The sequence below is a fragment of the Tenrec ecaudatus genome, chromosome 17, assembly GCF_050624435.1.
Source record: "Tenrec ecaudatus isolate mTenEca1 chromosome 17, mTenEca1.hap1, whole genome shotgun sequence".
Classification (NCBI taxonomy): Eukaryota; Metazoa; Chordata; class Mammalia; order Afrosoricida; family Tenrecidae; genus Tenrec; species Tenrec ecaudatus.
In genome coordinates, this window is record NC_134546.1 from 28293148 (window position 1) to 28320938 (window position 27791).

The 27791-nt window shown below is 46.6% G+C and overlaps 1 protein-coding gene across 1 annotated transcript in view; it reads left to right on the top strand.

Moving 5' to 3' along the window:
* The first annotated feature begins 7345 nt into the window (after positions 1 to 7345).
* Positions 7346 to 27791, top strand: part of VIT (vitrin) — a 78782-nt gene continuing 58336 nt past the window's right edge. The window contains 3 exon segments of the mRNA XM_075536075.1: positions 7346 to 7361; positions 8945 to 9101; positions 22673 to 22806. Coding sequence (XP_075392190.1) covers positions 7346 to 7361; positions 8945 to 9101; positions 22673 to 22806 — 307 coding nt within the window.

The following is a 27791-nucleotide window of genomic DNA, read 5'->3' on the forward strand; positions in this document are numbered from 1 at the left end:
AAGACTCCAGACACTATATCTTTTGCTAGCTGGCTACCATCAGCTTTCTTCACAACATTTGCTATGCACCCATTTTGTCTTCAGTGGTTGTGTCAGAAGGTGAGCATCATGGAATGCTGGGTTATTAAAACTAAGTGCTCATGCACTGAGGGAGGACTTGGGTAGAGGCCTAATACCCATCTGCTGCCTTGATACTCAACATATAAATATATGTACATAGATGTATTTCCCTATCATTGTATATAAATATGTTTACATATGTACATGCCTGTATTTAGACCTCTATAAATACGCTCTGCTTCCTAGTTCTTTCCTCTATTTCCTTGTACTTTCCTCATCCCACTATCATGTTCGACCTTCATTCAGATTTCAGTAATTCCTCTCGGTTACATTGCCCTTGATCAAGCCCTACCAGGCATCCTATGCCCTCCTCCTCATAGATTTTAGATCACGTGTTCTCTTGTCCCTGGGTTTGTTAACACCCACTTCATTTCCCTGCCTCCCCTGTATCATGTGCCCCTGGAACCATCAGTCCCGTTGTTTTCTCTTCCAGATTGTTTATCCCACCTATCTTAACTAGATAAACAAGCAGAGACAATAATAAGCACAAAAACAAGACAAAGCAAAGCAAAACAACAACAAACAAAAGAAAAGCCTATAAATAGTTCCAGGTCTGTTGACCTTTAGCATGTTTTCTGGTTATGTCTGATGGGTGCCATACACTGGCCCCAAAGTCTATTTTTGGTATTTTCTGGGGATGTCATTGCTTTGTTCCCCTTGCTACTCTGCGGCACGTCCTTAGGGTTTTGCCCCAGTGTCGTGGGCTCAGATCAGGCACAATTCCCACACTGTGCCCCAGTGCTTTCCCTCTTAGTGATGTGGGTCAGTGAGGGACATCTCACGGTGGGGCCAGCCCTACGGTTCTCTCTGAGCAGGAATATCAGCCTCGCGGCTTGGTGGGCCAGGATGTGTTCCACTCTCTTTCCCTCCCTCTTCATTTGCTCCTGTGTGCTCTGATCAGACCCGCACCTCTCCCTGAGCTGTAGCTTCAGTGCTGTCTTCTGTAGTGCATTCTTCTCAGAGGGGAGGGACGGTGTCCACGTAGTTCAGATTAGGGCCGGCCCCAGACACTTATGGATTTTAAAGATTAACTTCATTCCTTTGTAGTCACACAGGTTACACATTCAAGTGAAGTTCTACACAGCAACTCATGCACCTTTCAGCCCAGGCTGTAATAAACACATCATACATCTTCACAAAAGTTATGTCCACCACAGATTCTAAGAAATCCCTGCCTGGAAGACTGGTTGGGTACAGAGAGAACTTTTCAGCTTTAAGTGCTCCCTCTTAGTTTTCTACACGTAAAGAAGCCCCAGATGAGGCCTAGAGCCAAAGGACTTAGCCCAAAGTGACGCCAGGTAAGAAGTATCGCCCAGATGACAATGTGATGGTCAGCTCCATACAAGCCATTGCCCGGTTGCCTTAAGGTCAATTCCAACTCATGGTGACCCCAAGTGGGTCAGAGTAGAACCGTCCTCTATTGGGTTTTGATAACTCATGTTTTAGAAGGAGATTCTCAGGACTTTCTTCCAAGGTACCTCTGGGTGGACTTGAAACTTCAGGGTTTTTTCCTAGCTCTCAAACTGCTCGCTCCAGCCAGGGAGTCCATGCAACTGGCTGCCTATTCTGCAACGTCATGAGATCAAAGAGAAGGATGCAAAGGAAAGCCTTCCTGGACCTGCCCACACAGGTCTCCACAGATTTCAGCTAGGCCATCCCGAGGCAAGTTGCCCTTCCTCTGTCAAGATTCACTTATCATTGCCAGAGCTTTTCCGTACTGTCTTCGCATTAGACCAAAAGCTTCATGAAGACAAGCTACAGTTAGGCAGATAGTCATAGCGCAGAGTGGGTGCTGTCCAGCCCATGAGCCATATGAGGCCCATGAACTCATCAGTACCAGCTAACATGACATGGCCTCACCACAGAGACACAATTCTATCCATCACGCCTAGGGTGAGTCAATTACTCACATGTGACTAGTATGACCTGAAAATTATGCTAGACATACCCAAATGGCCTTTGGCAGAAAAAGAAGGTCCCTCACCCTTATGTTGGATGGATGGATGGATGGATGGATGGATGGATGGATGGATGAATGATAAAACAACTCTCAAACAAGGTTTTAGAGGTCTCTAGATCAATAGAGCCTCAATATAATGGGAAGCGATTAGAGAAGGGGTCAGGAAATCCAGAGCTACCTGGCTTGGGGAAATGTTGGGAGGTAAGGGAGATGAAACTGGAAGGTGGGTCAGGTTTGGGCAAGAGTGCTCTAAGAAGCTGGATTCTGGTCATTGTTTAGAATACGGGCCCCCGATAGCTCGCTGAGCAGAAAAGGTACCCAGCGAAGACAACACCAGTGACATAAATACCAGCAAGTCCCTCTCCACTAGCATTCAAGCTGCAGTATAAAATATCTGCATTACATTTATTTCTGTGCAAAGACATTTAACTTGGGGTGAAATGGGCAAACTTTCATTCCCATGGTTCCCTCCAGTAAATTAACCTTAACACCTCGTAAGGAATGGAAAGATTTTGCAATCGACCGTGAAAAGGTGGATGATTCCCAGAGGTGCTGCTTTAAGCTTGAAGGTCATTGCTCTGGGCCTCGGTTACTTGGTGGCCTGGGCACTGATGCAGAGCAATACGTGCAGCTGTGTGGGCGTAGGCCTTTGGTACAACATGCACGAGGCTTCCTGGGAGGTCCGCACGTCGTTCGCTGTAGCGGTGTGTGACTAATCCCCAGGGTCCGCTTGCGGATGTCTGGTTGCTAACACCGGTGTCTTCTCCACACAGGTTGAGGTCTTTCTCAGACCAGGAAAAAAAAAAGGAAGGAAAACTAACTTTCTATCCTTCCTTCTGGAGGTGGGAGAGAAGGAAGGTGGATGCTCTCTGTGTGGTCGGCTTTGAGTCAAGTAAACTCTAGCATGGCCATGCTCAGAAACAACAGGAAGACGATGCAAGGAAATAACAGCAGATAAGATGCCTTGCAGGGATTTGGGTGCACACACACACATGTACTCACAGACACCCTGTGTGTCCAACACTGTCAGCTGTCTCCAAGTTCAGGGACGTTCTGGGAAGTGAGGGCAGGGAAGCAGCCGTGCAAATCCCTCTTCACTTGTGGAAGTACGTGTTGACACATGCTCCTTCACGTGGCCTTTTGCCTTGGTTGTTTGGGTAAACAGCTTGAGAGATTTTCCTCTAAATCTTGAGGAAAACATTTGCCCTCGTTTCTAACCCCTGGGGGAGTTTTGACTGGCCCTGTGCTGCAGCCTGCCCTGTAATTGGGTCTACACCTTGCAGAGATAGGTCAATACCCCCATGCATGTGAAGCAACTGTGGGCGATGCAGAAGAGATGCCGCAGCCCACTAGGAAGCATCTATCTACAGCCTACCTTGAAGGGATGGACCCATTTGTGGCCACTACTGGGAGGGCTGGTGTCATAAAAGTCATTAAGAGGTGTGTACATAGAAGGAGTCTTCCCAAAGTTCATGGGAAGTTTGAAGTAAAAAATAAAGGAACTTCTCCATGGACTTTTAGGAGGCCTCGCGTATATACACGCAGCAGGTCCCACACATTCTTCAGACACAGGAAGAAGAAAGGTCGGCTTGGAAGAAAGGTCAGACACAGGAAGAAGAAAGGTCAGCTTGGAAGAGGGCTGGTGGTGACAGAAGGCAAGGTCAAGAGGAGCCTGTCCTGAGGGGCCAAGATGAGGCTAGTTGAGCCCCAAGGATCTGAGAGTGCGGCCCCCACACTGACGAACTTTGCCCATGTCCTTCCTAATCTAGATCTGGGTCGCAGCCTGCTGATCCCGACTTATCCCCTATTCCTTCATCATCCTCTTCACCGTGAGTATGGGTTGTGAGCTCTAAGAGAAGCTGCAGCCAATGGCCAAGTTCAAATGGAGGAGAGAGGGGTGCTGAGGGGCAGCAGTGACCTGTCAGAGAAAGGACGTCACAGCATGGTGGGAAAGGGAGGCATTTGACCGCTGTCTCACAGGAATTGGCCTTAGGCTGATTCTTAATTTGGAAGTGACTTATACAAACAGCCTTAGGCTGAGTCTTAATTCGGAATGTAACCAGAAAGCTGTGAGTTTAGCGGCAGTGGGCCCCTGGTTCGGGTCCTGGCTTTGCCCTTCACCTGGTACGGGGGTCCCCAACCTAGGGCCTGTTAGAGATCTGGCCGACTGCAGCATTTGTCACTGTTCAAGTTTATTGCTCGTTTGTTTTCATTTCCGGACCCCCTTCTTATGAGTCCACGTGCTCCAGACAGTGTTGCCGAGTATAACTTGCTGATGTTCTCATTCCTGGATGTCCCCGGCATCTGGAACACTGCGCCTTCCTGGGAGGAAGTGATGGGAAATTGCCTAAAGCGAGTGTGGAAAACATTGATGTGAACACGCTCCGTGGACTTGATAGGCGAGATCAGTGGGAAAATCGAAGATGGCCAAGTAAATAAAAGCTACCTAAAATCATGTACATAGAATTCAGAGCTCGATAGCGCCAATGTGGAACAGCTGATAGATCGCTGGGAAGGGGAAAGAAAACTGATCGATCGGGACTTTGGAAAAGCAGTGCAATGCTGAAGAGGAAACAAATAGCAATGAGGGAGGAGGAAAGATGTCAAAAAATCAAGTGTTTCCAGGGAGAGGGCGAGCCAAAGTTCTTTCCAGACAAAATCAGGGGCTTGAGGTACTTGAAAGCGTGGTCCCAACTTGGAGAAGCCGCGAGGTCCTTGCAGAGTAGATGAATGAAAAAAGAAGACTGCACAGAGAACTGGCACTAATTTTCCGACTAGAAACGCCGTTCCCATGGCGAGGGATAATCCAAGCGGTCCCGAAACTCCCACAGAGGAGTGGTCGCCACAACTCACAAAATGCCGATGCTGTCTTCTTGGTTGTTGGTAAAAATATTGTGATTGTGAATTTGTTGCTTCTAGATGTATTACATTTTGCTGTGAATTTATATGTCATGTTTTCAATCCTCAAAGACAAAGATCGGATTTACAAGGAGAGTGCTAACAAAAGGCAATGATAAGAATAGCTAAAACCGAGATGCTCGACTCGGGTTCAAACTGACTTTTGAGCCGTCGGAATGAGCCAGAAGCAAATCCACTTCCCTCTCCAGAAAGTGGGGGGAATAACACCTTTCAGGGCTTTGCAAGGGTACAGGGAGGGACGGTGTCTCGGGGCCCTCTATAAGCTGAAAATGGGCTATTTGGGGACACACAAAATTTGCAGCCACCAAAAAAGCTATGTTTTTATCACAAGGAAGTTGTCTTTTGTCATCCAGTCTTCTGTCCTTCCATCAAGTTTGAATAAAGGCATTTTCTCAGACTGGCAAAAACACGGGTTCGAGTGACCGCTTTTAATTGACTTTTTGGCATGTTCGAAGCTCTGAAAGCACTGAATAGTTCAAAAGCATTCAGGGGAAATATAAATTTGAGTCCCTTCACTCAGGTGGATGATTCTTTAAGGTTATAAGAAAACATGTGAATTCTCAAATAACCGAGAGGATACTGTAAAGAACTGTCGTCTCCGTTTATTCCTGAAGAGATGCCAGTCAGGGGTTCCTTGGTAGCCAGATGTAGCCTCTAGGCTTCCTACTACTTCCTCAGTTCTCCCAAGAACTGTAATTAGCTCACTCTCTCCAGCTTTATTTTATATGCAAGTGGAACAGATATTTTCCCTGTAGCCAGTTTTTCTTGCACCCTAGATTTCCAAATGCCACTGCCTGCATTGTGTGCAGTCTGAAGCACCTTCAGCAGCTCAGTACTTGCCCCCGGAGCCTCGAGATTCAGCCCCACCTGCTCACGTCCTGAAGACGAGGGCTAGCCCGCCAGGAGATTCAAAAGCAGAGGGTACCCAAGTGGCCTTGGCTTTTCTTTCCAGTTCACGAGAACAGCCACCTCCTCTTTCATCCAACTAAGAGCTGAGGGGCTGCTCCCGTTTTCCTTCCATTCGTGGAGAGAATGCATCCGGGCGTGAGCAAGCCCTCTGTGGCAGGGAGGAGAGTCGCGCACACACGGGTCCACCCAAAGATTAAACAATTAACCAATTTAAGGCAGACAACGTGGACATTTTCAGTCCCAAAATTGCCGTGAAAAACAACAACAAAAAACCCTCTGGGACTCAAAATAGGACGTGCATCCTGGAGGAGCTGAGTTTTAAAGGGTGAAAGGGGTGGCGTTGGTGAGGAGATGGCAACCGTAAGACCTTTGAAGCCCCACAGGCCACACGTGGTTACAGCAGGGATCATACTCAGTCGTGGCTTCCCAGAAAGGACTTCTGCCTAGCCAGGCCCTCTGTGGCAAACACTGTCGGGGTGGGGTGGCAGGGGGGGGGGGAGCAGAAGTTGGAACTTCAGTTCTCCCTCCAGCCTGAAGGAAATGCAATTCTTCTCCATTCAGGTTCATAAGAGGTTTGGGGTTTAAGTGTTTGGGGGCTACAGCCGGAAGCCATCAGCCGCTCTGAGGTGATCTCCATCACCCAACTAGAGGTGGGGGGCGGAGGGTGGCCGGCCAGAGACTCAGCATCCATGTATGTAATCTCAGAATCTTACACGGGGAGGAGCTGTATTTTTAACTCTCACTTAGTGGAGAAATGCCTCTCCTGTCTATGTCCGCCAATAACCCATTCCCTACTTCACGAGGCAGCTCCTTCCTTCGGTGGCAACTTCAATGACGAGCAAGTTCTTCTGACACGATTTGCCTCTGCTGAGCCTCGCTTGCCATTTTTAGCTCAGCCCCCATGTGTCACTGCTCACAATCAATGCACTTGTGAAGACCACTGTCTCTTGCTGCCAAAGCCTGGTCTACTCAGGGGTAAGCGACTCATACCTGTTAACTCTCCCTCACATCTGGAGGGGTTCCCACACCCCTCCTGAGACTGTCTACTCTCTTCGGACCTTTTCCTGTGTCAGAATCCCTCTGTAGATACTCTGAACACATTCAGAACTGAGCACATTCCCAGAGGGGAGGTCTCATCTAGGGAGGAATCCTGGCAGTGAAGATGCTACCCTAATCTGTGGTGCAGTTAATTCTCCTTCTGTCTTTCATTGATGTCCTTTCTCTCCATGATCATGTGTCTCCTCCAAAATGATTGGGTGGGGTTATGCAAATAAGGTGCTTGTGAACCACCAAGGGGATTGGACAGCTTGCTAATAATGCAGATAAGGTCCATAGAAGCCTGCGATTAAAATGAAACAAACTCTGTCATCTAGTTGGCTCCAACTCGCAGCAACGCTAGAAGACAGAGTAGACCTGCCCTTGTGGATCTCCGAGACTATGACTCCGTACGAGGGTAGAGACCTTACATTCTCCCCTCGCAAGGTTGGCATTAGGTCCTGTCGAGTGGGTTCTGATAGGTAGTGACCCTGTGTACAGCAGAACGAAACACTGCGTGGTCCTCTGCCATCCTGACAATTGTTAAGTTTGACCTCATTGAGGTGGCCATGGTGTCCATCCAGCTTGTCGAAGGCCTTCCTCCTTTTCCATGCCCTGTTACTTACCAAACATGATGACCCTCTCCAGGGACTGATCTCTCCTGACAACACATCCAAAGAATGTGAGATGAAGCCTCACCAGCCTCGCCTCTAAGGAGCACTTTGCCTGTGCTTCTTCTAAGGCAGCTTTGTTTGTTCTTTCGACAGTCTATGGGATTTTCACGATTCTTCTCCAACACAGCAATTCACATGCGTCGATTCTTCTTTGGTCTTCCTTATTCAATGTCTAACTTTCACATGCATGTTAGGCAGCTGAAAATACCATGGCTTGAGTCAGGCACGCCTCAGTCCCCAAAGTCACATCCTTGCTTTTCAACACTCTAGAAAGGTCCTGTGCAGCGGATTTATGCAGTACAATGCGTTCTTTGATCTCTCGACTGCTGCTTCCAAGAGAATGGATTGTGAATCCAAGCAAGAGAAAATCCTTCACAACTTCTATCTGTTCCCCATTTGCCATGATGTTACCTATTGGTCCAGTTGTGAAGATTGTGGTCTTCTCAACAGTGAGTTATAATTCATGCAACCCTTGATGTTCATCAGCAAGTGCTTCAAGTCCTCCTCACTTTCAGCAAACAAGGCTGTGTCATCTGCACACTGCAGGTTGTTCATAAGCCTTCCTCCCACCCTGATGCTGCAGTGTTCTTCAAATAATCCAGCTTCTCTGATGATTTGCTCACCTGCAGGGATGGGATCATGCAAATAAGGTCTGGGGAAGCCTCCTTAAGCCTGCGCAGCACGACCATCCTCCACAAGGTGCTGGCATGTTCTCTTCCATGGGGGCCGATCTCGGGTCATTTCTGACTCCAAGGCCCAGTCTCCTCACATTTGCCTTCCCTGTGACGCCTCTGAGGATATCTAGGTGGTACAAGCACTAGAGGAAAGGACTGGTGAACCACTTCTGTAAAGAAAACAGCCAAGAACACCATGGGATTGGGCTGCCCTGTAACAGATGGGATCCTGTAGACAGGAATTCTCAGTTTGGGGAATCCCTGCAAAACCCCCACGAGTTTCTCTTTTCTTGGGCTATCAGCAGAGCACCTGAAAAATCATCACTCCTTCCACTGACTTGACATTACTTGTCTGGCCACTAGTGGTGGGTCTTTTCCAAGAGTTCTCTTCTTCAATTAATTGAGTGTCCAAACCAGCGCGGCCTTTCGCTTTTGCTCTCAGCAGGGTAAACCCGATAGATGGCCACTGTTCTTCCTTTGGTTTGAAGACTGCCTTCAGAACACCCTGCCTCCATTATATGGAGCGGGTGCTCGGGCAGCCCAGACTCTGGCTTTTGGAGATGAAGCCGATGAACAGGTAGGGCCCTGCAGACTCGCTGCCTATAGAAACTGATCCTATGAGGTGTGAGTCTGCTCTTCTTTTGTATTCCCAGCGGTGCCTCAGATCAACTGTGACGTCAAAGCTGGGAAGATCGTTGATGCCGAGTTCATGGTGAAATGCCCAGCGGGATGCCAAGACCCCAAGTACCACGTGTACGGCACTGATGTGTACGCATCCTACTCCAGCGTGTGTGGTGCTGCAGTCCACAGGTGGGTCCCACAGAGCTACTTCAGGTCCACAGCCAGACTCTCCTGGCAGAGGGTGGAGAGGTAGCAAACAAAAGTTGACACAGTGAAGTGAGCATGCGGTGTTTCCACTGTCCACTCCTCTCTGGATGGGTGCCCAGAAGCTGTGCATGGCCTGGATCGTCCTTCACAGCATCCACAGAAAGGCTTGTTCACTTTGATGGGGGACGGAGGCGAATCCATGCCTTCACTGTGTGACAAGGAGACCTATGGTGTTTCGTATCTGTGTGTGCTGATCTATGCAAATACATGTACCTAAATACACGTGCATGCCCTTTACACAAGAGTCTGAGTTGAGCAAGGAAAACCTGGGGATGTGATTATGGGAGGTGGAAGGAATGTCGCAGCTCTGGCAAGGGTGTGGAGAGGAATGGGACCAGAGAAAGCGGTAGGAGGGCGGTAGGAGGGCAGTGGGGGGCACTGCTGGCTGGGATCTGGGAATGAAGACTGGAGTCATGGTATACTTCAGATAAAGTCACTGTCCAAGTGAAGTGAGGTAAAAGAGACCTTCACAAAATCATTACACCTCTTTGTAGTCAAAAGGCTGGGAAGCGCATCTGATTATAAGGCTGCTCTTGATGAACCAGCGAGTGCTCCTGTGTTCTCTCTATTTTACTCTCACAGAAGTGTCCTGTGCAGTAACAACTCCTACTATCCACACTGGAAGAGGAGGGGAGATTGAATAACCTTTCTAGATCCAGAGTATTAAACAGTATCAGAATGGGAACTCAATCCAAAGTCCTGCTTACTCCAGGGCCTGCACCTCTAACTCCTGTATCCTCACCCCCTTGAGGCGTGCCTCTGACTCCACCCTGGGGACCCAGGAGAAGGTGGCTGGACTCTCAGGAGGCTGCTGCCTTTTCCTTTTCTTTCCCTGCACCTTGGTCAGTGGCTTGTTCACCTGGACTTGTGCCAGTGACCGAGGAGGAGGTGTAAGGCTCAGTCCCTTTCAAAAGGACGAACGTCAGCAGCCTCTCTGAAATGTGGAGAATGGATGAAAAAATAAAATACAAAAAAGGTGAAAAATAAATATGTAAAATAAGGTCTGAGCATCACTAGTCCATTCTACAGACCTCCCCCCTCCTCCTCAAACCCCACAGGGACAAAGAGCTCACTGGCTCACCAACGGCAGCAGAAATCCTTAAGCTCTATTAAAGAGGAATAACGGAATATTAAAGAAACATGAGCGCACATACGATTTCCCAAGGCCAATCTCAATTAAAAATATTTATCTTTCACGCTGAGATCAATTTCATGCAAAAACGAAATAGGTGTCCAAGTCGATACCCACACATACGTGTACATGCCCTTTACACAAAATAGCCTCTCTCCTACTGTACACAGATGCATGTTCCCCACACCCTCTCAGGCACGCGTTCACACCTAGCCAGTTCCACCCACACAGTCATCACCATTGAGTCCATGTGGGCTCTCGAGTACAGGAGCTGACATCTGCTTCCCAGCATGAGCCCCCTTAAGATCACCTGTGCTTTTCCGCTTGTGATCCAAGACGGATGCCAGACGCTTCCTCTGGCGCTTGCTAGCTGTCCCTTGTCTTTCCATGTTTTCTGTGCAGGACAGAGACACGGGGATAAGTCTGCCCTTGCCCAAGATGTCAGCATGATGATGATGGCAATCACCCACCCCGTGACCCTTTCCCTCCAGCAGCATCACCCCTCTAGTGCTGTCAGGGCCCCATAGGGAATGGAATGAAACATCTGTTGCTAGAACGTATGTCCTGCCTTCCAGTCAAGAACCCTAATAACTCTGTACATAAGAACATAGTGCTTGGGTTCAGTGTAGCACCAGAGGACGGGTGGGGATGTTGACTTTGAAGCCATCAAAGTTGGGAAAGGTTTTATGACAGATCGAGACACGCTGCAGAAGGAAATAAGGGTACGGACAGGACTCAAGAACCCAGGGTTGGAGTGGAGGAAGAAGGATAGAGGGTCCTAGAAAGAGTCTGAATGCTTCCTGAATTACTGACTAATAGAGTGGGGGATTCTATCTGGGAAGAAGTATCACTGTCCACAGGGAGGATGATAGGGACATCTTATAGCAGCAGTTCTCAACCTTTGGGGGTTGAATGACCCTTTCACAGGGGTCTCCTGATTCATAACAGTAGAAAAATTACAGTTATGAAGTAGCAACAAAAATAAATGTTAAGGTTGGGGGTCACTACAACATTAGGAACTGTCTTAAAGGGTCGCAGCATTAGGAAGGTTGAGAACCACTGTCTTATAGGAAAATAGGTAAGCATTTCAGATACTATCAGTTTTGGTTTCCAAAAAGCAGGTTTTCAAATGACTAAGGAGACCAAGAAGCTTGACAAGAAAGCACCTGAGACACCTGTACTTTTTTCCTGACAGGACTCCCCGAACCTGGGAACAGGAGGTAGCATACTTTGCTTAGAACGTTGAATTCATGTAGATGAAATTATTTGATAGTCATACAATATACCATGCTCTGATGTTTAATAATGGGTGATTCCTTTTGGTTCTTCCAAACCAAAGAAACAATGAACGGAACAAAACAAAAAGAAACAATGAACATATTTGAGGTATCACATTTTCACTCGATATTATAACATGGCCAGGACCTGACTGAGAAATAGAACAACAGTTTCTCATATGCAAGTTCAAGTTGAAGCTGCAGAATAGGAAAACAAGTCAGTGAGACCCAAAATACAATCTGGAACATATCCGAACTAGATTTAGAGACTAACTCAAGCGCAGATTTGATACACTGAACGCTAATGACCAAAGATTAGACATGTGAGGGAGACAATCAACATCATACAGAAAGAAAGCAAAGGTCATTTGAAAGACAGGAAAGAAAGAAGAGTCCAAAGTGGATGTCAGAAGAGACCCTGCAGCTTGCTGTAGAATGTAGACTAGCTAAAGAGAGTGAAATAAATGATCATGTAAGAGGGCTGAACAGAAAACATCAAAGGGTACTTCAGGAAGACAAAGTAAAGAATTATAAGTTAGAAAGCCGAGAGGGAAAAACACACTCAGCATATCTCAAACAAGAAGAACTAAAGGGAAAAGTCAAGCTCTGAGTTGCAATATTAAATAATGCTTTGATACATGAAGCATCAAAAGAAGAGAGAAGAAACACACAGACCCGCTAAACTAAAAAGAATTGGTCAATGTCCAACCACTTCAAGAGCTAGCATATGATCCAGAGCCAATGAAGGTACTGGTGAAAAACCAGGGTCCAGAAATGAGCAAAATGCCAATAAAAGTGATGGAGGACAGAGCTAGGAGTCAAAGGGCATTCATGGAGGTCTAGACAAAGACATGTACATGCAAATATATATATATGAGGATGGGGAAATAGATCTATGTGTCTATATTTATGGTTTAGTATTAAGGTGCTCTACTCAAGCACTCCCTCAATGCATAAATACTTTCTTTTATTAAATTGGCACTCTACGATGCTCGCCCTCCAGACACAACTGCTGAAGCCAAAGCGGGTGAACAAGTAAATGTGGTGAAGAAAGCTGATGGTGCCTGGCTATCAAAAGAGATAGTGTCTGGGGTCTTAAAGGCTTGAAGGTGAACAAGCGGCCATCTAGCTCAGAAGCAACAAAGCCCACATGGAAGAAGCACACCAGCCTGAGTGATCACGTGGTCCCAAAGGGATCAGTTATCAGGCATCAAAGAACAAAAAATCATATCACTGGCTGCACACCTCCATGATACGATCGCCGAAGACAAACGGGTGCATAAGCAAATGTGGTGAAGAAAGCTGATGGTGCCCGCCTATCAAAAGAGATAGTGTCGGCCTTGGACTCAGCTTCAGGCTGTGGGTAGTGGCGCGCTCACCCCCCAGGTCTCTGAGGAGATCCGATTACCCTCTTTTCTATTGCCCTGAGTGGTGGGTGGGGGTGGGTAAGGTTCTTCTGGAAGAAGTGCCCCCTTAAAGGGACAGGAGCCTTTGCTGGGGTCCTACCTAGTCTGAGAACCTTGTGTGGGGCCCGGGGGGGGGGGGAAGGGTCGCTGTATTTACAGAGGCGAAACATTCCCCAGGGACCCGGGTGAGTGGGTGCGCAGACCAGGGGGCGGAGCACAAAGGTGACATTTGGAAAGTTCTTCATTTGGTCATAATTCAGTGTTTGATGGCACTAGCCTGAAAAAAAGGTTATTGGACCACGAAAAAATTACTTGAACCTTCAAAAAAAAGAGATAGTGTCTGGGGTCTTAAAAGCTTGAAGGTGAACAAGCGGCCATCTAGCTCAGAAGCAACAAAGCCTACATAGAAGAAGCACACCAGCCTGTGCGATCACGAGGTGCCAAAGGGACCAGGTATAAGGCATCATGCAAAAATATATATATATATACCATAGTGAATGAAGGGGGAAGTGCAGAGTGGAGACCCAAAGCCCATTTGTCGGCCACTGGAGATCCCCTCACAGAGGGGTTTAGGAGAGGAGATGGGTCAGTCAGAGTGCGATGTAGTGCCGATGAAGAACACAGCTTTCCCCCAGATCCTGGATGCTTCCTCCCCCCAACTACCATGATCCAAATTCTACCTTGCAGTACTGGATAGGGCAGAGGTTGTACACTGGTGCATATGGGAGCTGGAGGCACAGGGAATCCAAGGTGGATGATACCTTCAGGATCAGGGGTGTGAGGGGCAATACTGGGAGAGTGGAGGGTGAGTGGGTTGGAAAGGGGGAACCGATTACAAGGATCCACATGTGACCTCCTCCCTGGGAGATGGATGGCAGAGAAAGGCGTGGGGGGAGACTCCGGACAGGGCAAGATATGACAAAATAACAATCTATAAATTATCAAGGGCTCATGAGAGAGGGGGAAGGGAGGGGGGAAAAAAGAGGACTTGATGCAAAGGGCTTAGGTGGAGAGTTAATGCTCTGAAAATGATGAGGGCAAAGAATGTACAGATGTGCTTTATACAATTGATGTATGTATATGTATGGATGGTGATAAGAGTTGTATGAGTCCCTAGTAAAATGTAAAAAAAAAGTGTTTCAACACTGGACGCAATGCTGAAAACACGCACGAGGGCATGCCAATATGTCCAGAAGACTGCTACCTGGCCAATCAGCTGGAAGAGATCTATATGTGTGACCATTCCAAAGAAAGATGACTCAACAGAATGCTCAGACTCTCTAACAATATCCTTAATATCACATGCAAGTAAAATTTTTCTGATGATTCCACAAATGACTGCAGCAGTACATTGACAGGGAGCTGCCAGAAAGTATGCAAGATTCAGAAGAGGACACGCAATGATGGATGGGAATCAGGCTGACACCAGGTGGGTCTCGCCTGAAAGTAGAGAATACCAGAGAGATGTTTACTCGTGTTTATTAACTATGCAAAAGCATTTGACTGTGTGCAGCATAGCCAATTATAGATTAAAATGGGGGGGGTGATTCCAGAACACTTAATTGTACTCATGAGGAACCTATCCATAGACCAAGAGGATTATTTGAACAGAACAAGGATATCATATGGTATGAAATCAGGAAAGGAAATGTGTGTGTCAAAGTTGGATGCTTTCAGCATACTTATTCAATCTGTACGCTTAGTCAATGATCCCCAAAGCTGGATTATATGAAGAAGAATTCAGCATCAGAATTGGAGGAGAGTTCATGTATTAGACCGGAATGTCTAAAGAAAGAAATTCACCGATATTCATATAGATATAAGAAGGAGCTTTATATCAAGAAGTAATTGTATGTTAAGAAAATATCCCAGCCCGGTCCAGATCAAGTTCATAAGCCCGATATTAGCCCATACATCTGATACTACTCCACAAATCCCTCTTCAGACTCACACGCACATGCAATGATGCCAAAATCCAGAAAGATCACAGGCCAGTGGATGCAAAGTCTTGTGGATCCAGTAGTGGTGGAAGCATCTCCAGCACTCTCACATGTCTCAGCATGGCTCCATTTGGCTTGTCACTAGGAAGGAGAAACAGACATAGAGTGTGTGGTCTGCTCCCAGGGAGTAAGAGAGGAAATTCCCAGAATCCTCATGAGAAGGCCACGCCCACAGGAGGCATTATCAGGCTGTGACCTGATTGACAGACTAGACTCCACCCCTACACTTCTTGATCAAGGTGACATGAGATTACCTAACTACCCCACAGTTCATTAACAACCTTTAGGATGCAGGAGGCACAACCTTGCTTGCTGAAAGCAGAAGCACGTGTTGATTGCTGATGGATCACCTTGCTGACGCAAGGTTAGAGCCTTCAGTATGGATTACGACTCAATGTCAAGAAAACCCATGTAAAGAAACCCAAATGCATGCAACTGGACAGTGTCTTGATAAACAGCAGAAAGATGAAAATGGTCAGGATTTCATCTTACTTAGATCCACAATCAACATTCATGGAAGAAGCACTCAAGAAATCAAACGATGGACTAATCCAGGAGGAAGTGATGCTGGAGGCCACTGTGGGCTTCAGCACTGGGCAGGGAGGGCCCTTTAAGGAATGCAAGAAGTAGATGTGTGGTTTTGCTCGGTCAGGATGTGTGTTATTGTGGGTAGGTGTCGTCGGGTCAGTTCGCACTCACAGTGACCCTGTGTACAGCAGGAGGACACACTGCCAGCTCCTGTGCCATCCTCCATCGTTGTTCTGTTGGTGCCCTGGTTGCAGCCACCGTGTCAATCCATCCCGTCAAGGACCTTCCTCTTTTTCAGCTGTGCTTTCGCTTTACCGAGCATGATGTCCTTTTCCAGGGACTGGTTTCTGCTGATAATATGTTCAACGTACATGGACAAGCAGGACTTATAGGACAAAGGAGATCACACTGACGTACATGCTCCATAGTCCCATGGCTCTGAGCCCCCTCCTGTCAGAGGGATGGTACTAGGGCCTCTCTCAGGTCCTCTCCCTCCACAGGCATCATCTACCTCCTGGGGAGACCCTGGTGGGAGTCTCCCTTGCACTATATCTCCTGAAGTTCACCGCCCACTGCCCTCTCCAGGGCCCGTTCTTCTCCAGGATGATCTAAGAGGATGCACGTTCGCCAGCCAAACCACCCACAAAATGAGACTTCGCTCTGCCCCAACAGGAAAATCCCACGGGAACCCCACAGGTCGACATCTGTCCCTTTTCCAGAGCTCAAGTTTTCCAACTTACACAACCCTCACCAGATACCAGCCTCTGGTCCAGCTTAAGAGTTCTGTTGACCACCATTCCTTGAAGCCTGAGGAGCTCAGCATGACCCACCCTCCCCAATCAGAGCGGGAACTAGAGTGCTTCTGTCCACAACTCTTAAACGACGCACACACACGCACACACACGCACACATATACCTCCACAGGTGCAGGTCACCAGGGAATATAATTGCAGGGTCAAAATAATTACAAGTAACGGGAATCTGCGTCTTTCATATAAATGTGTGTATGTTCAGGCCAGTGGTGTGCTAGTAGAGTAACAACCAGCTCTCCCAAACGTTCATGGAAAAGATGAATTAAAAGATAATGGGTTCTCTGCTTGTCGGTTCCTTTTCACAACCATTTAGAAGGGTTCTTGTATGTGCATATTTTTGTGTGCATATATACCATTTCCCCGAAAACAAGAGTGTCATATTATTTTTGCTCCCAAAGATGCGCTAGGTCTTATTTTCAGGGGATGTCTTATTTTTCCATGAAGAAGAATACGGTACACATTTATTGTGTATTGTTTTATTAAAAGAGATCTCGCACTTCCTGTCTGCTCTGGCTGTGCTGTGGCCAACAGTGAGCTGCGCAGCGGCACCCACCGCTACGGTCCATTGTCCAGAGTTACGGTAGCTGCACGGGGCCTTATTTTGGGGGAGGTCTTATTTTCGGAGGGATGCCTTATATTTCAGTGCGAGGCAAAACTCTAAGTAGGTCTTATTTTGGGGGATGTCTTACTTTCAGGGAAACAGGCTATATATCAAGCTGAATTTCGAATTATATGCTGAACTGTTAAATAGGAGATTTTTATATATATACATACATATAGATGTAAATAAAGAAGGGAAAGTGGGTCCTGCTTTGCCAGCTTCTGTGGCACACAGGGGGAGAAAGGCAAAACTTTCTTCTCCCATCAAGAGTTCCCATCTCACAATCCCACAAGGGCCGTTCGATGCTGGCCTGAAGGATCATGATGCGTCAGCAGTGGCTCAAAGGCAGTGAGTGAGTAGTAAAGGACGCCTGGTGGCACCTCATGTCAGCATTGGACTGCTAATTGAAAGGTCAGCTTCGCCCAGAGAGAACGATGTCTGCTCCCGTGAAGATTTAGTATTGGAAGCCCTCTACAGGGTCTCTGTGGGTCGGAATCGGGTCAATGGCAGTGGGTTGGGTTTGGGTTTATTTGGTGGTAGGAATAATCAATCAATGTCAAGCTACCAAGGCGAAGCCCACCACTGGTACCACTCAAAGTTTAAGCCCTGGCTCTGCGAAGCTGGTGCTCAAAGTCCCCGCACCCCACTGGCAGACCTTCTTATACGAAAACAGAAACTATTGTCCTTTGAACACAAGAAATGTTGTCCCACCTAGGTGGGGGCCATTAACTGAGGAAGCCGGTTAGGAAATAATACAAGACCACAAAATCGGAGTGTCCACTGTGAGAAGATTCTCCAGTGTCGAGGGGGCGGTCACAGAGGGCTGGCAGAGGGCCTGTGTGTGACAAGGGACTGGGATCTGAGTGACACTTGAAGGCTGTGCCAACTCTCTGTGCAAGTTCTCCTGGGTGAACAGCAGCGGCAGGAGAGGTGGGCTAACTGGAATCCTGGGCCCTGCAGGGGAGTGGGACCAAGGCCACTGGAGATGGAGAATTGCAGGGAATTAAATGTATGTGGAGCCTCCACTGGAGAGCGGCGACACTGCAAAGCCCTCAGGAAGTAATGAGCAGTTACCACCAGAGGTGCCTGTGTTTTTTGAGCCCTAGGAGACAGCTGTGAATGAGTGGGACCGACACACGATTCGAGTCAATAAGATCTGTTTTCAAATCCCCGCTCTGCAATTTAGCAGCTCTACAGTCCTGGATGAATCATCTGAGAGCACTTTCTATGAAATGGGAATAACAATAATCCTTCCGCTCTGCAACTCGGAGATGTGCTGGGAGGCCCCCTTGAACTGCTGCAAGTGGGAATGCTTTTAAAGCAGTTAAGTGCTGTGTATGTCGAGACTTGTCATCGCCATCTTTCCTGCCATGTCATGGGAAGTTGAGTGTTGAAGATGTCGACTCACTGTGAAGGTGGGACGGTGGGATATAACAACCTTTGTTGCTAGGGGCGAGAAAGAAAGTGTTTTACATACTCTTTTAGCCCCTGAGCCATAAATTACCGAGATTCAAAGGAGTTATTTTAAGCACTAAGGTAATGAAATGATGAAAGTTATATTTAGAAAGTTATATTTATATTTAGAAAGGAGTCCCTGAAAAACACAAAGGGGAAGAAGGGGGTAAATCTCTTTAGAACATATCCCATCACACCAGGATGGGGAATCGTGTACAGTGCTGGACATGGAAGAAACTATTTCCATTCTGCAGGGGGCTCGTGTTCAGTGAGTTTAAGTTATCTATGTACCTTTCCTCCTGAGCCCCAGATAAAAGGAATAGAAACATTTTGCTTTCAAAATTGCTACCCTACCTTTCGAAATAACTGGAGTCATTGTGTGACTTTACAATACCAAATTGGAAATTGTGAAGAGAGCACTTTTACTTAAAAGTAACTGAGATTCCTAAAAACAAAAACAGATAAACAGAATTATCATCTAAATCGGCAATTCTCCTCTTCGAAACGTGCCCAAAAGACTTGAAAAAACAGACTTACATAGAGACTTGTTCCCCAGTGTCAAAATGTAGAGACAGACCAACTGTCAATAGACACAATGTGATAGCTCATCATAAACTATTGCTCAGCCAGAAAGAGAAACAGAATTCTGATGTGTGCTACATGAGAGATAAATCTTGACACCATTATGATAGGTTAAATTAACCAGACAAAAAGGACAAATATTTACAAATTCAAACCAATCCTAATCTGCATCTCACCACACTTCTTCAAAGAAATAGAAAAACTTCACCAACTTTATATGGAAAAGAAAGAACCCAGAAAAAATAAAACCCTATGAAAAAAAATTTTTTAAGTAAGAGAACTTTCACTCTTAAACTTTAAAACCTATTATATAGCCGTAGTAATCAACACAGCCTAGTACTGGAACAATGATAGATATGAGGGGGTACCCCCCCCCCAAAATTAAAATTTGTTTCAAAGCTATGTATTTAAATTTTTTAACAAAATAACTTTTATCACCTTCAAAATACTCTCCATTACACTTCATGCATTTGTCAAATCTGTGATTCCATTCTTGGAAACATTTTTAAAACTCATCTGTTTGAATGGCTGATGGCACCTCCTCATTTTTTTCTTCACTTCTTCCACATCGTCAAATTGCTGTCCTTTCATGTCCCTCTTCACTTGCAAAAACAAAAATAAATCACCCTGAGTGAGGTCAGGGGAGTAAGGTACATGGGGCAAGAGAGGAATGCTAGTTTTTGCACCAAAAAAAAAGGCTCACTGAGATGGCTGCGTGAGCACGTGCATTCTCGTTGTGGCAAAACCAGTCCCCCATCTGCCACGAATCAGGCCATTTTTGTTGCACACTGTTATGCAATCTTTTCAGAACCTCTAACTAGAAAGCTAGATAAACAATCTGGCCTGGTAGAAGGAACTCCAAATGCATTGTGTCCCTCACATCACAAAAACAAATGAGCATCGTCTTGATCTTTGATTTCACTTGACAAGCTTTTGGAAAGCAAGGTGATGAAGGTGTCTTTAACTGGCTTGATGGTTGTTTGCTTTGGGGTTGATGTTTGCTATAAGAATAGACCGTGTCTCATCACCAGTCATGACCTTAGGAAAAAGAGTCTGGTCACTTCAGAGTTGTTCTTTCAAAGCACAGCATGTTTCCAATCGAGACTCTTTTTCCTGGTTAGAGAGACCTGAGACACAAATTTCACAATGACCCTTCTCATTCCCAAATCTTCCGTTAAAATTCTCTGAACTGAGCTCCATCGTCCAGATAACTTCCCCATCTCTTCAACGGTCTGTTGTCGTTGGTCTTCGAGCACAAGTGCACACATTTTGTCAACATTTTTGTTCATTCGGGAAGTTGACAGATGTCCAGAATGAGGTGTGTCACCAATCAACATGTCCTTTTTTTGAAATGAGAAAACCACTGGTACACTTGAGTCTTTCCCATAGCGCTGTCCTTGTAAGCTGTGTTCAACATCACAACAGTGTCTGTGGCATTTTCCCTGAGCAGAAAACAAAATTTCACACCCACATGCAGTTCTCTTAAATCGGCCATCACAAAAAATGAGGTTTGAGGGAAACTGCTTTAAAAAAAAATTCACTGTGACCAGAGAGAACTTTCCCAGGCAATGCCACTGGGTGCGCTAACTCAGAGCCAATTGCTGGATGCTCGTCTAGCAGGAAAAATGGATTCTACGAAAGCTCTGCCCAGAAAGCTTTTTTCCATTTTTCAGGGGATACCCCCTCATATGAAGACCAATGGATTAGAATTAAGAACCCAGAAATACAACCAGGTGCCTTTAGACACCTAATCTTTGATAAAGGACTAAAACATATTAAATGAACAAGAGATAGCCTTTTCAACAAATGGTGCTGGAAAAACTGGATCTTCACCTGTAAAAGAATAAAGCAAGACCTAACACGATGTACAAAAATGAACTCAAGATGGATCAAAGACTTAAATATAAACCACACAATTATATACACCGACAATGAAAAAATGGGGACAAACTGTGGACTCCAACACAAGGTATAAAGATACTACTGAACATAATGAAGTATATCCACACAATAGAAGACAAAAATAAATACCTGGGACCTGCTAAAAATACTACATTTATGCACATCAAAGGACATCATCAGTTAAAAAGAACCCACAGCTTAGGGTGCAGGAAATAATAAGAATACATCAGATAGAGAGCTAATCTCAAAAATCTATTGACAACTACAGTGTCTTAACAAGAAAAGGAACGCAATCAAGAAATGGGCACAGGACCTGAATAGACAATTTACCAAAGACGACATCCAGGCCAGACAACAACCATAAGAAGAAATGTTCAAGTTCATTAGTAATAAGAGAAATGCCAATTAAAACTATAAGGTCCTCACACCTCACATGATCATTTTTATCAAAATTCAGTGAAACAGAACATAATAAATGCTGGAGAGGATTCAGAGGGACAGGACCGCTCTGACATTGCTGGTGGGGCTGGAGACTTGTCCAACCACTATGGGAATCAGTGTGGCAATTCCTTAAACAGATGCAAATACAAATGCCTTATGATCCAGTAGAAAAAGCATGGGAACAACCAAAACCCGTTATAGAGGAATGGATAATCAAACTCTGGCACGGTCATACAATGACTATTATGCACGCACTAAAAACAACCACAAGAGATGGACAGAACCAGAGAACATTGTGCTTAGCAAACTTAAGTCAATCTTACAAAGATAAATATTTAATGTCACCCTTGTTATAAGGAAAAATAAGAGAAGACACGTGGTTTTTGTACCAAAAGAGAAGACTTTGATGATGACCCGGAGGCCAGGGACAGGGCTGGGACCAGAGAGAGGGGAGGGATGGGATATTGAGGAGGGAGGGGAGAAAGGTGGAGGGAGTGGAGAGAGAGAGCTACATTTACAGAGAGCTTAACGGGAGATCGCTGCTGGTTTCAATTGTTGAGAGAAACTGTGTAACTACATAAAGTGTGTGCCTTTAAAAACCATAATAATAAAAATATAGATAAATAAACCCCTAACAACAATAATAAAATCCCTCCAGATTCCTAAATACTGGTCTGAGTGGTTAAAGGGGGTGGGGGTGGGGGCTGCAAAACTGAAATGGACTCGGGGTCTTTAGTGACAAACAAGTTCATTTCCAAAATAGGAAAAGAAAAATGTTCTAGGATCCTGCTTACATGAAATATTGCAAATCGGCAGGTGCGTAGAGAGCAGTCTAGTCACGCTTGTCGGGGCGCAGGCGAGGAGGAAACGGAAGGTGGGCCCTGAAGAGGTAGCGTATTTCTGTTAAGAGTGATGAAAACCTGGGAGAGAGAGAGAAGGGTAGGTGGCACGCAGGGTAACCGCAAGGACGCTGAAGTGAGCGGGTTAAAAAAATGGTTGAAATGGCAGATGCTTCTGGTATATGTCGTTCACTGCAACAAAAATAGCTTCCAATACAATTTCTAAGCAAAATAACTTTTTTAAATAAAGCTCGTGGGGGATGAGGAAACCAAGAGAATGATATTTGAGGCACGGAGACAGACAGCGAGATTCCTGGCTGATTGGAAAGGCATTTGACCTGGGAGCCCTGGTGTCAGCTGTGTCCCTGGAGGCGGCTGCAGGCTCGATGAGCCTTTTCTTAAGCTCACTGCCTCCTTTATCTCTAGGTAAAGATGAAGGCTGGTTCGCTGGCTTATTGATCATATCAAACAATATTGTTCTCTTCATTCTTAACCTTGTTTTCTCTCTCTCTTCCTAGTGGTGTGCTCGATCATTCTGGAGGGAAAATACTTGTTCGGAAAGTGGCTGGACAGTCGGGCTATAAAGGGAGTTATTCCAACGGTGTGCAGTCATTGTCCCTTCCCCGATGGAGAGCGTCCTTTGTCGTCTCAGGTAGTCCCACCTTCTAGAGAAACACGTTAAGCTCAGTTTGGGTTAAGTGACCTCACAGGACAAAATGTGTGGCAGTGTTGGTTCACGGCCCTCCTGGGTGCATAAAGATTGGAAGCACTCATTTTTCTGATAATTAGGATCATAGAGGAATGAATTGGAATTGTCAGTGACAAATCGCCTCAAGACCAAACCTGGAAATATGAGGGGGCTGCAAAAAGTTCGTGGAAAAATTCCATTATCTTTTAGTTACTTTTTCCCTGGAACTTTCTGAAGCCCCTCACACGAGGCGAAGTTGAAAAAGCATTGCTACCATGACTCCAGGTCATGCACACGTAGATGTTTTCCAAACAAAACATCTTTAACATAACCCTGCGGTCAGTGGGGGCTGCAGACACGTTGGCTCAGGGCTACACTCGTCCTGGTCAAGTAGGGAGCCTTCCAGAGCAAAGTCCAGTCCAAGCAGGGGCTGCTTCCGTTCAAGCCAGAGGAGGTCAACTCAAGAGTTTCCGGGCACTCTAAGGGGATCATCTTGGGAGACCTTCTCAAGAGACATCTGACGATCACGGGGGCTTACTCTGAAGAACTTTTAAGAAAATGGAAAATTGGAGTTCAGCTGAAAGCTCCTCATACTTTTGATGCGTCCACACTCGCCTGCCAGCGCAACCCAATGCCTTCAATGTCCCTCTAACCCTATCTTTTCCTCGCCCTAGCGTCTAGCTAAAGTTTACACCTCTTTTTTTTTCTTTTTTTACATTTTATTAGGGACTCATACAACTCTTATCACAATCCATACATATACATACATCAATTGTATAAAGCACATCCATACATTCCCTGCCCCAATCATTCTCAAAGCATTTGCTCTCCACTTAAGCCCTTTGCATCAGGTCCTCTTTTTATATCCCCTCCCTCCCTGCTACCCCTTCCCTCGTGTGCCCTTGGTAATTTATACATCGTTATTTTGTCATATCTTGCCCTATCCGGAGTCTCCCTTCACACCCTTCTCTGCTGTCCCTCTCCCAGGGAAGAGGTCACATGTGGATCCCTGTAATCAGTTCCCCCTTTCCAACCCACTCACCCTCCACTCTCCCAGCATCGCCCCTCACACCCTAGGTCCTGAAGGTATCATCTACCCTGGATTCCCTGTGCCTCCAGCTCCCATATGCACCAGTGTACAACCTCTGCCCTATCCAGCCCTGCAAGGTAGAATTTGGATCATGGTAGTTGGGGGGAAGAAGCATCCAGGATCTGGGGGAAAGCTGTGTTCTTCATCGGTAGTACCTCACACCCTGACTGACCCATCTCCTCTCCTAAACCCCTCTATGAGGGGATCTCCATTGGCCGACACTTGGGCCTTGGGTCTCCACTCTGCACTTCCCCCTTCATTCAATATATATATATATATATATATATATATATATATATATATATATATATATATATATATATATATATACACACACACATATATACATATATATATTTATACCTCTTTTTTTAACGTTTAAAAATGTATTATTCGTTGGGAGTTAATACCTATCATCCCATGGTTCAATCACGTCAAGCACAGGTGCACCATCGCTGCCACACTCCGTTTCCGAACATTCTTTTCCTTCCTGGACTCCTGGACGTCGTCTCCCTCCTCCCCCACCCACCACTGTTCACCTGTCCCCTGAAACCCTTATTCACCTTGCTGTCCCTGTAGGTTTATCAATCCTGGGTCTCATACACCAAAACACAGAAAAATCGATAACACAGCTCCGTGTGGGTGGGCTCCAATGACGTAACACCTCTGAGATACACCCTGATAAGAACAGAAAGCTTAGGCCTTGACCCTCCTATCTGCTGCAAGAAAACTCTGTGCAACATTAATCGAGATTCCAGCCAATTTTGCTGACATTCCAACAAGAGGAGATGTGTGATTCTCCTGAGAAGAAACCAGCTGCAGAAGGCCCTTTGAAACCAGGAAGGGAAGCGATCGGAATAGAGCAGGTCTTCCAATCTGGGGGGTTTTCCCATGCGCGTAGGCATCCCCACGCGCCATTGTTCCCCGAGCATCGCAGCTGCAATGCGACTGCAAGCAGACTTTTTCGAATTTTCTCAATTTGAGCAGTCCACATCGTTCTTCCTACCTGCCAGATTCTACCCTCCCACGGTGCAAATTTATCTGGTTTCTGTGTAAGTGTGTGTGGGGACAACACCACGGCATACGGATCTTTGCCTGTGATACCAAGCTCAGAACGAGGCCTTAGAAAATGCTAATGTCTAGAATAGGAATCTGTTGAGCACTGGAAGGAAGAAGGAGCATTTCCACATAGATCCTTATGAACTAAGTCCTGGCTAAAGTACAAGTGTCTCACTCTTTAAGTGCCTGCCTGCAAGTCTGGAATCCCAACTGAAGTCTGAAAAACAAATAATTTCATGAGCGTAGAGACATTCTGGGTTTTTCAAATGAAAATCAATTGCTGAGATTATTTCCTATAAAGTTCAACTCCCATCTCTCACCTCATTCCAATTAGAGATATGTAACCAACCATCCTGTCTGCCAATGAAAATAAACATTTGTGTTCCTCACATGGCTGGGGAGCACGGGGGCACCTCGGGGCCACTGAGGCACACGGCCCCGTTACACAGTGGCTGCTGGCCACCCAGTTTAATTGGAGTGTGCCAGAATCCTACTCGGAAGGCTCCCGCGCCCCCATGGCCTCCCTCCAGGGTCCTAGTTCCAATTGTTGCATGTCACTGAGCTCCCTCCATCGATGGCCGTAGCGAGCTGGGAAAACGGGAAAAGAACGCTGTCTGTTCTTTGGTCAGGGTGATCTGGCCCTGATGCAGGGACGGCTTCATCCTGCCACGTGTTTCAATTAGTGAGCTCACCTCCCTGTTCCTTCTGAATAGAAACAGTGTCATGGGATTCCAGTCAGGAGAAGAAGGACAAACACAGGGAAATGATGTCAGTGCTTTGCCCTGGTGATGAAGCGCGGCTGTGGGGACTTCGATGGATGTGTAACAGCCTCTAGTGCCGCAGGCTTGGGCCTGAGCCACGAGCCTGCTCCTCAGATAGGTCTGCAGAGGGTACCAATGGTGGGCACTGGACTATGTACCCTAACGGGTGGTAGTACTCAGGAGCCACCCTGAGTTGGGAGTCTCCATGGCAACAATGGAATCAGCTCCCCGGGTCATTTTAATGAGATGACAGGGACAAGCCCCCTCGTTGTCCCCATCCCTGCTTTGAATAGAGAGAAAGGAGCCCTGGTGACAACGTGGGTTACTCCTTGGGCTACAGTAGCAAGGTCAGCAGTTCAAAACCATCAGATGCTTCTCAGGAGAAAAATAAGACTTTCTATTCCCATAAAGATTTACAGTCTCAGAAACCCGATGGGGGCAGTTCTGCTCTGTGCTACAGGGTCACTATGAGTTGGAATCAACTCGATGGCAGTGAGTTCCATTTTCCCCAAAATAAAAATTGTGTCCCTCTTTGGTGATGTCGAAGGAGCCCTGGTACACTAGTGGGCTAGGAGTTGGGTCGCTATCCTGCAAGGTACCCTCAAACCCCAAAGAAAAGATGGGCTTTTCTGTGCCCATCAAGAGCTACTGTCTCGGAAACCCAAACAGGCAGTTCTGTAGGGCCCCTAGGAGTGGACATCGCCTTGATGGCACTGGGTTAGGTGATATATAGTTTTCAAACATTTTAGCTCCCTGCCCACTCCCCCACTAGCCTCTTAGAACTTGGTGTAAGGAGTTGAGTCATGTCATGGCCCATATTTTCTGAGTGAAGGAGCGGATCGAGAGCAGCAGGGACTGAGTCAGTTCATGGACGGCAAAATAGAAACAGAAACCTACATTTTCCTACTTCCAGTCCCAGACCCTACAACCTTGTTGCTCTGTCTGCTTCATGACTCTACTGCCAATAGGCTGTTCGGCAAAATCAGGGACCAGGTTCTGTTCCACAACCCTCCGCCCCCATGCCTCAGCTCCTCCCTGTCTCCCCTCAGGTCCCATCCTGTAACGGCATTGCCCCAGTGGACAGCGGAAATGCATATTCAACAGGGAGTGATTCCCCTCCTGTGGACTGGAACGATATCCATGTGTTCACTAAATATGATTTACTGCAAGCCATGAGGTGACCCCGGTGTGCTAGGGGGGGCAGTGCCTCCCAGGGCTGTCTTCTCGATGCTGAGTGTGCACTGGACAGAGGTGGACAGAGCCCAACAGTTTTTCATCAACAGTTGGAACAAACTTTGTTTCATCTCGTGGACGGCAAGCCCCAACACGTAGCACCACTTCTCTGGCTTCCTTGCTCTCTTAGCAATGGCTGTTTTTCTAAACAAGAATGACAGCCCTTTCTTCTGAGGCTCCTCAGGGGGATTCAAACCTCCGACTTCTCCATCAGCAGCCAAGCGGGTTAGCTGCTGCACCCGGGGTCTCCCCAGACGCCAAACTCCTCACCAAACAAATCAGCGCATCTCATTGCTGTGCTGTCCAGCACAGGGCAGTCCCGTCGTGACTTCCAGGCCAGGTGTGCCCCACAGTGTTTCTTGGCTGGCATCAAGACAGAAGCAGATCACTGGGATCTTTCTCCCACTGGGTGGGTTCAAACCAGCCACCTTTGGGTTCACAGCCAATTGCACCCTTCTGGTAAGCTCTAATCCAGGCCCCGAGAATCCAGCAGGGAACAAGTCAGGCTAACCACCTCACTGCCGAGGGCCTTGCCTACATCTTCTCCTTTCAAAACAAAGGTGATATCTCAGGCGACGTTTCAGGGCTAGAGGAAGATTTTGCAGACAGTAGGCTTCTCGGGCAACGCTTCCGGCCTGTCAGACTCGGTTGCCCCTTTAATCAGCCTTGACTACCTGCTAACTCTTTTTTCAATGCCTCCATTATTTCTCATGCTATGCATTACCATTCCTCCCACCTCTCGCTTTCTCTCTGGGGGCGTAACAAAGGTTATTATCCAGGCGAATCTATCTTGACTCCCTCCAGAT